Consider the following 16648-nt stretch of genomic DNA (forward strand, 5'->3'; position numbering starts at 1 on the left):
CTCAAAAGCTTCTTTTCCATGGGTCCAGATGATGAAGATGTCATCAATGTAGCGCAAGTAGAGTAGGGGCATTAGGGAACGAGAGCTGAGGAAGCGTTGTTCTAAGTCAGCCATAAAAATGTTGGCATACTGTGGGGCCATGCGGGTACCCATCGCAGTGCCGCTGATTTGAAGGTATACATTGTCACCAAATGTGAAATAGTTATGGGTCAGGACAAAGTCACAACAGAACGCCACTAGCCATCACCTTCAGCCCCCAACTAAAACCCCTCCAACGCATCATCAAGGATCTACAACCTATCCTGAATGACGAGCCATCGCTCTCTCAGATCTTGGGAGACAGACCAGTCCTTGCTTACAGACAGCCCCCCAATCTGAAGCAAATACTCACCAGCAACCACTCACCACACAACAGAACCACTAACCCAGGAACCTATCCTTGCAACAAAGCCCGTTGCCAACTCTGTCCACATATCTATTCAGGGGATACCATCATAGGGCCTAATCACATCAGCCACACTATCAGAGGCTCGTTCACCTGCGCATCTACCAATGTGATATATGCCATCATGTGCCAGCAATGCCCCTCTGCCATGTACATTGGCCAAACTGGACAGTCTCTACGTAAAAGAATGAATGGACACAAATCAGACGTCAAGAATTATAACATTCAAAAACCAGTTGGAGAACACTTCAATCTCTCTGGTCACTCGATCACAGACCTAAGAGTGGCTATACTTCAACAAAAAAGCTTCAAAAACAGACTCCAACGAGAGACTGCTGAATTGGAATTAATTTGCAAACTGGATACAATTAACTTAGGCTTGAATAGAGACTGGGAATGGATGAGTCATTACACAAAGTAAAACTATTTCCCCATGGTATTTCCCTCCCACCCCACCCCCCACTGTTCCTCTGATATTCTTGTTAACTGCTGGAATTAGCCTACCTGCTTGTCACCATGAAAGGTTTTCCTCCTTCCCCCCCTGCTGTTGGTGATGGCTTATCTTAAGTGATCACACTCTTACAGTGTGTATGATAAACCCATTGTTTCATGTTCTCTGTGTGTGTGTATATAAATCTCTCCTCTGTTTTTTCCACCAAATGCATCCGATGAAGTGAGCTGTAGCTCACGAAAGCTTATGCTCTAATAAATTTGTTAGTCTCTAAGGTGCCACAAGTACTCCTTTTCTTTTTGCGAATACAGACTAACACGGCTGCTACTCTGAAATCTTCCAAATGAGGCATTTGTGCTTGGGGTAGGTGAAATGGCCCTTTCCTAGGATGAACTGGAACCAGAGACAGACATTTTGGTCTCAAAAGAGATGCTCAGGGTGAGCTAGTGCCCTGAGAGCCAGTCTACGAAGCCCATTATGGCCAGGGTGGATAATCATAATGTTGCACTGCCAAAGGCACTGGGCACCAGGTAGGAATGTCTCTAGAGGAATAACAATCCAGTGTGAGTGAAGAATGACGTGCATAAGTGGTAGAGTAAGGGTATTGAAAAGATCTGGCTGTTGAAGCCTGCCTGCTGCAATCCAACTCTGAAGGGGATATATAATATTCTTCTGGAAATAGAGGAGAAGTCCCAGTTGGAGTCAAAAGTAGTCTCGGTACCAGGAACGTATGTCCCAGCATCAGCACTTGTACTGATGTCAACTCAGAGTATGCTGCTAAAGTAGCTGATATTGATGACTGCTGCCTAGGATGAAAAGACCTGGCCAGTACCTAGGCATCATTACCAATATCTTGTTTGTAACAGGTACCATGTAATATAATGTACATGAATCCAGAACCAATACACATAGTAAGTCTCTAGCCACCAAGAAAGTTTGCAGTGCACTGATCCAGATGTCAACACACTGGTAGACAACATGAGCAGTACAGACTCAATGGAACTAGTGTAGATATAGCCAACAGAGCTTGCTTGGATAAAGCTGCTGAAGTCAGTACTGGTGCTGGTAGCATCTTGAAAGCTTAAAGAAGTAGTTACTCACCTTGTGCAGTAATGATGGTTCTTCGAGATCTGTGTCCCTGAAGGTGTTCCACTCTAGGTGTCGGTGTGTCCATGCGTCGGAGATGGGAGATTTTTCACAGCAATACTTGGTCAGGGGAAGAGTGCGCACAGGAGCTGTCTCGGTCAGCCGTTGGCGCTTTCTGTCGCACGCACACCCCCGACCATCCCCTCCATTCCTTCTCTACTGCAAAGCTCGGCTGTGTGAACTCCGAAGTAGAGGGGAGAAGGGTGGGTAGTAGAGCACCCACAGGGACACACATCTTAAAGAACCATTGTTACTGCACACGGTGAGTAACTTCTTCTTCAAGTGGTGTCCCTATGGGTACTCCACTCTAGGTGCTTGTACAGCAGTGCCCCACCAGGGGTGGCAGGGGTTCGGAGTTATGTATAAGTGTGTGATGAGAGCACTGTAAGGCCAACAATAGAATCTGAGATAAGGCCTTGTGTGATAGCATAATGCTTTGCAAAAGTGTGCTCTGAAGTCCAGGTTGCAGCTCTACAAATGTCTATTAAGGGGACGTTGTTCTAGAATGCAATCTGTGTCACCATGACTCATGTTGAGTGGGATCTGATGCCTGCAGGGAGTTCTTTGTTATGTAGGTGGTAGCTGTGAAGGGTTGGATCACAGAAACTCCCTTGGGGCTGCCAACTGATGTGCCAAGACTACTGCTTTCCCTGCCAGCTTGGGACTCCAGAACCCTGCCTGGATGTGCCAGACACGCTTGCCAGACACAAACACAGACCCAGATCCAAACCACATCCCACAAACTGCAAGCTTAACTGAAAGCAGTTTAAGAAATGTTCCTGTCTTTAACACTCAGATGCCCAACTCCCAATGGGGCCCAAACCCTAAATAAGTCTGTTTTATCCTGTATAAAGCTTATACAGGATAAACTCATAACCTCTATAACACTGATAGAGAGATATGCACAGCTGTTTCTCAGCCCCCCCCCGGTATTAATACATACTCTGGGTTAAATAATAAGTAAGAAGTGATTTTATTAAATAAAGAAAGTAGAATTTAAATGGTTCCAAGTAGTAACAGACAGAACAAAGTGAATTACCAAGCAAAATAAATTAAAACATGCAAGTCTATGCCTAATACAGTAAGAAAGTGATTACAGATGAAACATCACCCTCAGAGATGTTCCAGTAAGCTTCTTTTACAGATAGACTCCTTCTAGTCTGGGTCCAACAATCACTCACACCCCCTGTAGTTACCTTTGTCCCAGTTTCTTTCAGGTAACCTTTGGGGTAGAGAGGCTATCTCTTGAGCCGGCTGAAGACAAAATGGAGGGGTCTCCCTGGGATTTAAATAGACTTTTTCTTGTGGGTGGACATCTCTCCCTCCCCCTGTGTAGAATGCTAGCTATAAGATGGAGTTTTGGAGACACATGGGCAAGTCACATGTCCAAGCATGACTCAGGTAGCAGCCATGGTTCACATGCTACCTTGAACGTCCTCAAGTAGACTTCTTATGTGGATTGGAGCCTTCCAAGATCCATTGTTCATTACATGTTTCTTGATTGGGCACTTAACTTGCACATTCCTTTCTCAAGAAGCTGATCAAATGCTTTACTAAGGCTACTTAGAAATCAAGCAAGTACACAGCTGATATTCATAACTTCGAACACAGAAATGATACATACATACAAATAGGAGGAATAGATTCAGTAGATCATACCCTTTACAGAGGTATGTTATATGGCATACGTAGTATAAAACATATTCCAGTTATGTCATATACATTCATAAGCATATTCCATAAAGCCTTATGGGGTGCACAGTCACAGTAGCAAGTTTGAATACAGGAAGAGACCCATTTGGAGAGTCTCTGTATCGATATTGTAGAGTCTTTGGCTCGCTCTGTTGTAGAGACTAATAGTTTTGGTGACTCGCAAAATGGTTTAGTTCTGTCCAAGTAAAAGGCCCATCTGACATCTAGCATGTGTAACATTGCTTTTTGAGAATCCTTATGTGGCTTGGGATAGAAGGCACGTAAGTGTATGGTTTGGTTAACATAAAAATGTGTAGCCACTTTGTGCAAGAATTTTGGGTGAGGACGTAACATGATTTTGTCTTTGGTAAATACTATGTATGGTGGTGCAGCTATTAACGCCCCTATTTCGCTGACACATCTTGCGGACGTGATTGCCACCAGGAATGCGACCTCCACTGACAGATGTAAGAGAGAGCAGGTTGCTAGAAGTTCAAAGCGTGGTCTTGTGTGACATTTGAGCACATGATTGAGATCCCATGGTGGCATAGGTTGGCATATTTCTGGGAACATGTTCTGTATACCTGTTAATAAAAATCGAGTGAACGAATATTGAAGCCCCTTCTATCTGCTCGTGGGGGACTGTGATGGCAGCCAGATGTACTTTAATAGAACTTATGGCTAACCCCGTTTCCTTCAGTTCTAGTAGGTAGTCTAGGATCACAGGTAGAGGTGCCTTGGTCGCGTCCAGCTGTTTTTGCTGGCACCAAAGGGAGAATCTTCTCCACTTGTAGCGGTAAGTATTCCTAGTAGTGAGGTGATGGCTATTTAGTAATACCTGTTTCACTTTCTCTGAGCAGTTCAGTTCCCCATGTTGGAACCACATAGGAGCCATGCTTTGAGTTGGAGCTTCGCTGGGTCTGGATGGAGTGTCAGGCCTTTGTTCTGGGACAGGAGGTCTGTCCGTAAGGGCAGCGGTTGTGGGGCACAGACTGCTAGGCGTGACCGGTACTGAAACCAAGTCTGTCTGGGCCATGTGGGGACAATGAGAATGATGTATGCTTTGTCAAGTCATACCTTGCGGATGATCAGTGGTATCGGCGGGAAGGCGTACATGAGCGACGCATTCCACGAGATAAGGAGGGCATCCCCTAACCATCCCGCCAGGCCTGCCCTGGAGCAAAAGACTGGACATTTGTGATTTGTCGCTGAGGCAAACAGGTTGATTATTGAGTGACTCCATTTTCGGAATATCATGCAGTCATGGATTTCCCACTCGTGTTCCTATGAGAAGTGCCTGCTGAGATTGTCAGCTGCAGTGTTTTGGCATCCCAGTAGGTATGAAGCTGTGATGTTTATATTGTTGCGGATGCACAAGTTCCATAAGTTCATGGCTTCTACACATAGCGAGTGAGACCGGGCTCCCCCTTGGTGATTAATGTAAAACATGCATGCCACATTGTCGGTAGGAATAGAGATTGAGGTCTGCTGTACAAGTGGGAGGAAGTGGCGGCATGCATTGTGTACTGTGCGGAGTTCCAGGAGATTGATATGTAGTCGGGTTTCCATCACGGACTACTTGCCTTGTACGTTGTGGTGACCCAAGTGGGTGCCCCAGCCTATCAGGGAGGTGTCTGTTGTGATAGTCACTGATGGCGGGGGAGGGTCTTGCTGAAAGGGAATCCCAGAGCATACATTCCCTGGTTGTGTCCACCATTCTAGGGAGAGGATGACCCTTGGTCATAGTGTCACTCGTCTGTTGAGAAAGTGTTTGCTGGGTGCATAAACCATGCTCAACCAGTGCTGCAGACAGCGCATATGGAGTCTGGCGTACTTTACTACAAAAGTTGTAGTTGTCATATGTCCCAGAATCTGAAGGCATGTCCTCACTGAAGTTTGTGGGCTGACAATCACTGTGGCAATGAGATTGCGGTTTGGTAATATTGCCTTGGCTTGTATGGAGTTGAGGTTGGCTCTGATAAACTCCAAGCGCTGAGTTTGTTCTAGGGTGGATTTCTTTCTGTTTATCTGTAGACGTAGCTGTTAAAACAGGTCTATTGTGGTCTTCACCACGTTTGCCATTTCTTGTCGATTGGCACCCTTGAGTAGGCAATCATCGAAAGAGGGGAAGATTATGACTCCTTTGAGTCATAAATCTGCTGCTGCTACTACTGCCAGTGTTCTTGAGAATACTTGGGGAGCAGCGGATAGGCCGAAAGAGAGAACCCTGTATTGGTAATAGTTGGGTCCTATGTGAACCGCAGGAACCGTCTGTGGGCAGGATATATTGTAATATGGAAGTGTGCATCTTGGAGATTGAGGGCCACAAACCAGTCCTCCTGTCTAGCGCTGGGATTATTATGGTCAGAGTGACCATTTTGAACCTGTGGTTGCGTACGAATCTGTTGAGTTTTTGGAGATCTCAGATTGGTCTCCATCCCGCTCCTTTTTTCTCTGTCAGGATATATTTGGAGTAAAAACTCTTCCCTTGGTATTGGTGTGGTACTGATTCTACAGCATCCAGCAGTAGGAGGTGGTCTACTTCCTGTTGCAGAGGTGTTCATGAGAGTGGTCCCTGAGGAGGGATGGGAAGGGTGGGGGGGATGGTTGTGAAAAGGAATGGTGTAACCAGATTGTATGATCTCCAATACCCATTGATCTGTGGTTATCGCAGCACAGCCATGGTAAAATGGGCATAGGTGGTGACCAAAAGTGTGGGATGGGGTATGCATTGGTGCTATAGGTGTGGGGAGGTCATGCATACCCTCGACCAATACTTCAAAATTGTGGCTTAGATGTAGATGGGCGGTTGGACGAGGCCTGGATCTGCGGAGCACGTCATCTCTGAGTCAGTTGTTTGGTTCTGTTCTGAACGAAGTATCATTGCAAATTACCAAAATTTGTTCAAAAAACGTAGAACTCCATTGTAAAATATTAATGTTATAGCAGTTAAAATCTACAAAACATGAACATGATGATAGGGCCTTGAAGATCTTCTCACTCATTGAATGCAAGACTATGGGAGCACTACAGGTTAAAGGTGGGAAGATCCCAAAGTCCTTACACTCTCCCTGAGTTAATCAAAGCACCAAATCCTGTAAAACAAGGCTACAATGAGGGACTGGTGGAAAGTTTTGAAAATCCTTGACTTCCCCTACCTTGTATTACAGCAGAAGACTTGCTTAGGGGAAGGAAGAAGAGCTAGGGAAGGAGAAAGGCAATAGTCGTCAAGAAGATGGGAGGAAAAAAGGTGACCCTGGAAAGGGAGGAGGAAAAGAGGAAGAGGTATTTGAAAGAACTATGAAAAAGTGAGGGAAAGTAAGACATTAAAGAGATCAGGACTATGGATGTACGAATGGAAAAGGATCAGAGAGAAAATGGGAAGATATAGTCTCTGTAAGACAGAAAATAAAAGGGGTTAAGAAAACTATAAAAAGGAAAATGAATTTGAGAAAAGAGTATTATAGGGGTCAACAGAATAAGACAGAAAAAGAAATAATAAATGGGAAATAAAATGTAAGAAATGTCTCTATATTAAGGTTTATACATTTTACTTTTATCATATTCATAATGTGGTGTGATTTTTTAAAGAAGCCTACATTTTAGGTGTCTGAATGACTTAGTGAGGGAGAGTAAATCTTTTATCATCTGGCTCTTGTTGGCCCTTCCTGTCTTCTTCCTTGCACATGCTTCCTCACTGACTCATCTTCCTTTCCTTTCCTTTCCTTCCCCTGCACTCTTGGGCTAGAAGTCTGATTCTCTTCTGTACTAGATATACTATCCAGCTGCCTGGTCCACCTTTTACTCAGTCCTGTTCCTGGGTAATTTCTCCCTTAGTTATATCTTTTTCTGAGTATATGCCCCATTTTTGCATCACTGTAATTTACTTGGTTAGAGTTAGAACCTAAAGCCTTTGTTAGTAGACAAGTTGCTTTCAAGACTTCTAAACTTTCTCTTAAGGCTGTGACCTTATTCACCATAGTTGTATGCAGTGTTGTTGTAGCCGTATCAGTCCCATAGTATTAGAGAGAAAAGGCGGGTGAGATAATATCTTTTATTGAACCAATTTGTCGTTCTCACCAGCAGAAGTTGGTCCAATAAAAGACCCTCTCACCCACATTGTCTCCCTTATTCACTAGTCAGACAATTAAGGGTATAAATGTAACTCTAGACCAGTATTCTTCACTGCCAGGCCTGCGAGCCAGTGGTGGCTCCCATGGACCCTAAGTGAGGCTTCCTATCAATCGTGCTCTCTGGCGGCGCAGTGGGGCTGTTGCAAAGGCAGGTTCCCTGCCTGCCCCGGCCCCACACCCCTCTTGGAAGCAGCCAGCATGCCCCTGTGGCCCTAGTGGGCAAGCGGGAGAACAGAGGTCTCAACATGCTGCTTCTGCCTTCAATCACGACTTCCGCAGCTCCCATTGGCTGGGAATGGGGAACTGTGGCCAATGGAAGTTGGGGGGTCGGTGCCTGCCGAGAGAGGCTGCGTGCAGAGCCAAATTTCCCCCCGCCCCTGGGATGCGTTGGCCCCTTCCAGGAGCATCACAACACTTGGAATGGGGAGCTAAGCTGAGCCTACCCTATGGAACCAGAGCAGCATGAGCCACCATGAGACCCTCTGAAACATTCTGGTGATTCAGTTTTGAGAAACCCTGCTCCACAAGATTTTGACTACTTTTTTACACACCTTACACAAGACTCATTCATAGTGACAGCTGCAAATGCACGCACAGAGCAGCCTCAAACAAAATCAACTCCAAAAGATAGAGAGCTGAAGAGACTTGAAGTTACAGCAGAGTGACGTATATCCTGGCTAGACTACAAATGAGGATTGGAAATTAATCAGGCTTTACGAGCAAAATGATGTGTTTATTAATTGGACCTCCATCTCCAAATTTTCTAACAAACTGCCTGAGGAATATAAAGAACATCTTATTTCCATAGTAGCTGAAGGTCATTTAATGATGAGAACTTCTCTCCAGGCAGCCAGTAATTCCTCAGACACAGTGAACTCCCTGAGGCATTCCTCCTGGTTTCAGGCCTTGGGGATCCCTAATGAGTTGCAAAATACTATTGAGGATCTCCACTTTCAGGGTTCAAACTTATTTTCTGAAAAGTCTAACAATGCTATGCATACCCCCAAAAGATACTAGGGCTATGTTGCACTCTTTGGAGGTTTACCCACCTGCACCAAAGAGAAAACAGTTTAAACATCATGTTCAATATAGATTATCTTTCTTCCAGCCTAGACATAAGGATGCTGCTAAGAGGCAAACAAAACCTCCAAATGCCTTTGACATCTTCGGCCACAGGATACTCTCACTAGACATCATCAGCTAAACAATTGTTTTGATGGTGACTTTGAGTACCAGCATGTCAGTTTCTCCAAGCCCAATACTTCCCTTTGGAAATTGTCCCTCTTTCACAGTACTTGGGCCGCCATAACATCTGACAAACGGGTCCTCAGCACTTTGGAAGAGGGATACATCATGCAATTCTGATCCCTTCCTTACCCACTGTCAAGGTTCCTTCCCCACTCTGAACTCTAGGGTACAGATGTGGGGACCTGCATGAAAAACTCCCTAAGCTTATTTTTACCAGCTTAGGTTAAAACTTCCCCAAGGTACAAACTATTTTACCTTTTGTCCCTGGACTTTTTTGCTGCCACCACTAAGCATCAAACAAATATAACAGGGAAAGAGCCCACTTGGAAACATCTTTCCCCCACAAAATCCCCCCAAGCCCTACACCCCCTTTCCTGGGGAAGGCTTGATAAAAATCCTCACCAATTTGCATAGGTGAACACAGACCCAAACCCTTGGATCTTAAGAACAATGAAAAAGCAATCAGGTTCTTAAAAGAATAATTTTAATTGAAGAAAAAAGGTAAAAGAATCACCTCTGTAAAATCAGGATGATAAATTCTTTACAGGGTAATCAGATTCAAAACATAGAGAATCCCTCTAGGCTAAACCTTAAGTTACAAAAAGACACAAAAACAGGAATATACATTCCATTCAGCACAACTTATTTTATCAGCCATTTAAACAAAACAGAATCTAACACATATCTAACTAGATTGCTTACTGACTTTTTACAGGAGTTCTGACCTGCATTCCTGCTCTGGTCCCGGCAAAACAACACACAGACAGAGAGAACCCTTTGTTCCCCCTGCCCTCCAGCTTTGAAAGTATCTTGTCTCCTCATTGGTCATTTTGGTCAGGTGTCAGCGAGGTTATCTTTGCTTCTTAACCCTTTACAGGTGAAAGGGTTTTTCCTCTGGCCAGGAGCGATTTAAAGGTGTTTACTCTTCCCTTTATATTTATGACACCCACCCACCTTCTCTATCTCCATTGAGGAACCCATCTCTTGAGGCTGCATTACTTCAGGAAGTGCAGTCTCTTCGGGATATGGGACCTATAGAGGAAATACCCATACAACACAGTGGGAAATGTTTTTATACCTGCTAATTCCTGATTTTCAATTCTGGACATGACGAAATTAAACAAGTTCATCAAGAAATTGAAGTTCAGGATGATTTTTCTTTCTTCCATTATTGCTTCCCTGGATCAAAAAGACTGATACGCTTCCCTTGTCTACAAAACACTTTTTATGTGGTGATACATCCAGGCCACAAGAAATATTTGAGATCCATGGTCAGAGGCTCTCACTACCAATACAAAGTAGTACCCTTTGGCCTATCATCAGCCCTAAGGAGTTTTACCAACTGTATGGCACTAGTGACTGCCCACCTCCTCCTTTCTTGTATACAGATTTTTCCCTTGTCGGGGATTTATTCGTCTGATGCCAGTCAAAAGAGACAAGAAAAGAACAGTATCAGGCAAATCCAATTGTTTGCTCATCGTAGGCTGAGAATAAACACAAAGAAGTCAACTTTGCTTCTACTCCAGAAGACAGACTTTATAGTCACCATTCTCAACACATTTACAGCAACAGCCTACCTACCTTGAGACAGGCTTTAGACCAGTGGCTCTCAACCTATTTACCATTGTGGGCTACATATGTAGCTCTCTGTGTTATGTGGGCCTTATCCACACATTATATATACTTCCTGTATGGCCCTGAGGTTGTCATGTGGGCCGCAGCTGTGTGCTGATTGGGCCACAAGCGGGCCGCAGGTTGAGAACCACTGCTCTAGAGACCATTGTCACCTTGTGCAGGAACCTCAAGGCTGAGCACAGGACAATGGCTCTGTCCTGCCTTCAACTTCTCGGGCACGTGGCATTGTGCACACACAGCTCAGCATGCCAGACCACATCAGCTGTATGCAAACTAGACTCCACTCTGTTTATCAACTAATCAGGCACTCACTGGGCATGATTTGCATATTTGCACATGCGCTTTCCTCTCTGGGTTGGTGGATTGATCCTCACAGTGTCTCCAGAGGAGCTCCCTTCTCTCTTCCCGAACCAGCAGTGACTCTAGTAATGATTCCTTCACCAAACACTAGGGCCATCTGAGAGCACTTCAGGCTGTCTGGATGAATCAAGAGGTGTCACTCCATCTCAACCTTTTGGAGCTGTATGCTGTCCCTGGTGCCTGCAAAGCATTCCCGGCCACAGTCAGCGGTCATGCTATCAGATACTCATGGATAATACCACTGCCATGTTTTACTTGAACAGGCAAGGTGGAGCCAGGTCGATTTGATTGTTCCAGGAAGCAATTAATCTAGAGAATTATTCCATACAAAACAACATTTTGCTGAAGGCCTTTTATCTGCCTGGGATCAGAAACACCATAATAGATTCTTTCAGTAGGAACTTTGTTTATCATCATAAGTGGTACTTAAAGACAGAGATACAACAATTCATATTTATCAAGTGGGGTACATCTTTGCAACAGACCTCAAGAAGAACTGGAGATTCTGCTAATTCTGGAGGTCACAGTCCAGATTCCATAATTAATGCGTATCTCATCTCCTGGCTGAAACAGCTTCTTTATGCCTTCACTCCAGTTCCCTTGAGGAAAAAGAAACAAAATCACACAATGTTATTTCTGATAGCACCAGCTTGGCCAAGGCAGTACTGGTACACCAATCTGTATTGTCCAAATACCAATCACTCTGCATCTGGTTGAAGGTACACTGTTTCAAGATCAAGGCTGAGCTCTGCATCCAGACATACAAAGCTTGAGTCTTACAGCCTGGCTGGTGAATTGTTAAAATCTACAGAGAGACTTTTCATAAGAGGTCCAAGCCTTCCTGATTAGCGGTAGAAAAGATTCCACAAAAGATGCATATTTGGCAAAGAAGAAGAGGTTTTTGGCTGTGTGTCACCATCTCTCTGCTGCTTACACCAAAATTTGGCGCATTTAGGAATAGTCGCTAGAACTGAAATCTACAGGACTCTCCATTAGTTTGATCATAGTTAATATGGCTCTGTTTTAGCCTTTCACATCACCACACCTACTGAAGGTTCCTCAGTTTTCTTGCATCTGGTGATAGTGGTAATCCTTAAAGTTCTCATTTGGGTGTAACCCCCCCATCAATGAGCCACTTTGCCCTTGGGAGCTGAACCTGGTACTATCAGGGGCAGTGGGGCCTCCTTTTGAGCAAATGGCAACTTTCTTTTTATTGGTCCTTTCTATGAAAATGGCATTTGTAGTAGCCACTACATTGGCTAAGAGGGTGTCTGAGTTACAAGCACTCTTAGCTGACTTCCATTCAACATTTTCACAAGGATAGAGTCTTGTTGAGACCCTGTCCAAAAGTGAGTCAGCCTTTCATTTAAACCTAAACATTCAGTTGCCTGCATTTTTTCCTAAGCCACACACTAACAAAGGTGAAGAAAAACCGCATATCTTTGATGTACATAGGACCTCATAATTTTATATCCCTCAAACTAAACTTTTCAGAGTATCTCCAAGATTCTTTGTAGCATACGTTGAAAGGGTAAAGGACAATCAATCTCAGCTCAGAGATTGTCCCACAGAATATTTTCATGCATAGAATGCTGTTATGATCTTACATAACTGCTCATTGAACAAGAGCTTAATCTATTTCATCAGCCATTTAAGGAACATACCCATTATAGACATCTGCACCTCTGTGATGTGGTCATCCGTACACACCTTCTCTAAGCATTATGTCATCACTCGGGCTTCCTGTGCTGATGCAAACTTTGGCAAGTTGGTACTTTGTTGTTCAATTCAGAAGTCCCACCACTTACAAGAGAACTGCTGGTGAGTCACCTGGAGTAGAATGTATATATGCATAATCTCTTGAAGGAGGAAAAAAACATTACTCACCTGTACAGTAACTGTTGTTCCTCAAGATGTATTGTGCATATATGCATTTCATGACTCTCTCTACTTCCCCCCTACTTCAGAAGTATGGTCATCTTGCAATGTGAAGGAACTGAGGAGTTGGGGCAGCTCATCCCTTTTTGCCCTTTGCTCTTTGCACAAGGACGTTAAGGGCACATGCACAGTTTAAACAGTTCTGCTGGCAAAAGTTTCTGACTCGAGTGCTTTGGAGGCACATACATCTGAAGTGGAATGTACATGTGCATAACGCATCTTAAAAAACATTACTGCAATGGTAAATAACCATTTTTGGATGAACAGTGCCTGAATTCATCTGATGAAGTGAGCTGTAGCTCATGAAAGCTTATGCTCAAATAAATTTGTTAGTCTCTAAGGTGCCGCAAGTACTCCTTTTCTTTTTGCGAATACAGACTAACACGGCTGTTACTCTGAAAACAGTGCCTTATATATTTCATTACTATATAATAGCTTAATTTACATAAACTGTTACTTAGATTATTAGTTGCAATTAACTATTATTAATAGTTATTGTTAAATTACATACTTATTACTAGAATATCATCTAATTGGTGTACTATTGTTTCAATCAGTTTCTTGCTGAAATATATAGAAAATCCGTATTCACTTGTTTTTAGACCAAACAAAAGTAATGTCATAATAAAAAATTCCTAAAATTATTTTCTTAACTTTTCTTTTTTCCAGGAACAAGATTCTGAAGCTGTGTCACCATATAGTATTTATGGATGAATTTGAGTACACAAGTTACATTATAACATTATTGAATTTCATTCCCATTGTAATGGATTTTATGACATATCTAGGTGAAACATATCTTAGAGAACTAAAAATCTGTAACTACTATTTCATCAGTTTGTATATACTGGAGGCATCATTAAAGGTACTTATAAATTATATTTTTCCCATGAATGGTAATGCTTGTTTTTTCTTAGAAATGCAAAATTCTATTTAATTATAGATGCTTACACATATTTTACAAAAGGGATTCTCTCTGTTATAAAAGTCAATGGCTTCTTTGCCCTTGCAGATTGTCCCATATGCTAAATGTTCTTCTATTATATTAATGAAGTTTTCTTTAGATTAATTTGAATTTTTCCACACCGCAGCATAAAATCATTAACTTTTTTCTGAGATTGTTAATGGATGATTCTTGCTTTTTGCATAGAGCTGCACTATTACGTCTTGTGCTTTGTGTATGACTGCTTAGATATGCTGTATCTCTTAGTAGTGAAAGTATTGAGTTGCTTCCTATGGGGCAACAGTCACATGTTTGTAAGAGACATAATGATAAAGAAAGGGGGGGTAATTTTTATCCCAATTTATATATGCTAGTATCCGAACATTGAGCTTCAGTATCATCTGAATCTTCAAGTGGCCTCTGCAAGTTCTCACTTTTGGGATGAGCTGGTGATACAGTTCTGATAACGGAACGTTTCATATCAGTGCCCCTAGCTATGTTCTTCTTTGAGTACTTGTTCATGTCGATTCCATTTAGGTGTGCATGCGCCCACATGCATGGCCGTCTGAGATTTTTGTCTTAGCGGTACCCATAAGGCCACCTGTGACACCCTCTTGAGTTCCGCACTCATGCTATGGTATATCAGGCACCGCCAGCCTTACACCCTCTCAGTTCCTTCTTACTGCCCAGGGTGGTCAGTTGGAGCCCCTTTCTTGTTTAACAAGAGCTAGCAGTTTCTCCTTTTTGAATTTCATGCCTTAGCGTCTTTGTACATAATTTGCATTTGGTAGTGTTAAGTAGTTGTTAAGTAGTTACGTGTTAGGGGTTGTCTACACTGGCAAGTTTCTGCACAGTAAAGCAGCTTTTTGCACTCAAATTGCAGATGTGTACACACTGCCAAGCCACTTTGTGTGCAGAAACTCCTCAGTTGCAGCCCTGCAAAAAAAACAACCTCGACGCGAGTTGTAAGGCTATTTCCGCAGAGGCTCCAGTGCTCTATTGCCAGTGTAGACACTTGATTGCTTTCTGCGCTGTAATGGGCCTCCAGAGCTGTCCCATAATGTCCCAAGTGACCGCTCTGCTCATTGTTTTGAACTCGGCTGCCCTGGAGACATGTACCCCTCCCCTTTCAAAGCACTCTTTCTGATAGCTATTGCATGCTGTGTTGATCTGCTCTGGGACATAAAGCAAACCATTAATGTGGAATGCTTGTGCTGTTGAACACAGAGGCAGGTGTGTGTGTGTGAGTATGAGAGAGAGAGAGAGAGAGAGAGAGAGAGCGCCCAGGAAGGGAGGTGGGGGCTGATGTCCGGGTTTCCCCTTCCCCCTGCCTCAGGACTGGTTGCTTCCTGCCACTGTCTGAACTTACAAGACAGCATGCTGACACACTCTGTCTCCCAAAACACACTGTCTCTCCCTTCCCACCCCCATACATATATACACACACACACACACAATCTCCCTGACACACACTCCACCTCCGCCCCCCACTTCATTTGAAAAGCAGCCGGTAGGATGCCCATGGAAAAATGGGATAAGGAAACCTGCATCATGTGATGCTGTGCCTGCCCCAGGAAGCATTGCAAACCCTTCCCAAAGTACCCTGCGGCCAGTTGCACAGTGGGATAGCTACCACGATGCACTGCTGTCTTTGCCAGAGCTGCTAATGTGGATGTGCTCCTTGGGAAGCTGGAGCACTGTGTGGACACACAACAGCAGTTTAATTCCAGTGTTTTAATAAAAGTGGTATAACTTGTTGTTCAGAAACTTGCCAGTGTAGACATGCCCTTAGTTAGTTAGTTAGTAGTTAAGGTCCCAGCAGGGACTTTGCCCCAGGCAGGGCATGACCTGGTCTCCTGGGTTTAAGCCCTGCTCGGACTGCAAGAGGTCTGTATCTGTGAGTGACCACCATAGCAGCTGCCTTAAGTGCTTGGGGAAATCACACTTTAAGGAGTAGTGCCAGATCTACAAAAACTTTTGGCCCTGCACCCAAAAAGAGCAGGATATCTGCTTCAGGGCTCTCCTCATGGAGTCTGAACTCCACCCGGCTTCCGAGCTGTCCAGGCTGCTTGCCCCCAGTGCCTTGGCTTCCCTGCGCAGTGCACCGCCAACACCTGGCTCCTCCCAGCACCATTCACCATTGCCAGTGCTGAAGAAGAAGGCTAAGAAGAGCTCTCTGGAGCCACGCGATTATGCCTCTGCGGTTGGGGCTCCCAGTCCCCTTAAAGGTCTGGCACTGACTCCTGGGAACAGTATGGGACCCACAGCCCTGCCTGCACCGTCATCATCCCAGGCTTCCCAGGCACAGAGAGAGCTCAGGTCTCCACCTGCTCCAGTGATGACCTCAGTGCTGCAGGACCTGGCTAAGGCTCCCCAACAGGGCAAACCTGCTGTTAAGACCCCTCATGGGACAGGGGAAGACTGCCGGTTGCAGAACAGAAGACGTCGCTCTTCTTCGCCACGTCGGGAATGCCAGGGCCAGTCCCAGTCGCATTGTCATTCGCCCAGGCTGACATCCATATCTCCTCGGCACTACTCACTGGCATGGGGTCGACACTCCCACTACTATTCCCAGCACCGCTCGCTCTCTTGCCAGTCGTCCTCTAGGAGTTGGTCCCAATCACCGGCACAGTTGGAAAATTCCCCAGCTCCGATCT

General features: G+C 44.3%; 1 protein-coding gene across 1 annotated transcript in view; it reads left to right on the forward strand.

The window, feature by feature from the left end:
* LOC119857693 (sodium/hydrogen exchanger 10-like) overlaps positions 1–16648 on the forward strand; it is a 328581-nt gene that overhangs the window by 170886 nt on the left and 141047 nt on the right. Inside the window, 1 exon segment of the mRNA XM_043517916.1 lies at positions 13718–13913. Coding sequence (XP_043373851.1) covers positions 13718–13913 — 196 coding nt within the window.

The sequence above is a fragment of the Dermochelys coriacea genome, chromosome 6, assembly GCF_009764565.3.
Source record: "Dermochelys coriacea isolate rDerCor1 chromosome 6, rDerCor1.pri.v4, whole genome shotgun sequence".
Classification (NCBI taxonomy): domain Eukaryota; kingdom Metazoa; phylum Chordata; order Testudines; family Dermochelyidae; genus Dermochelys; species Dermochelys coriacea.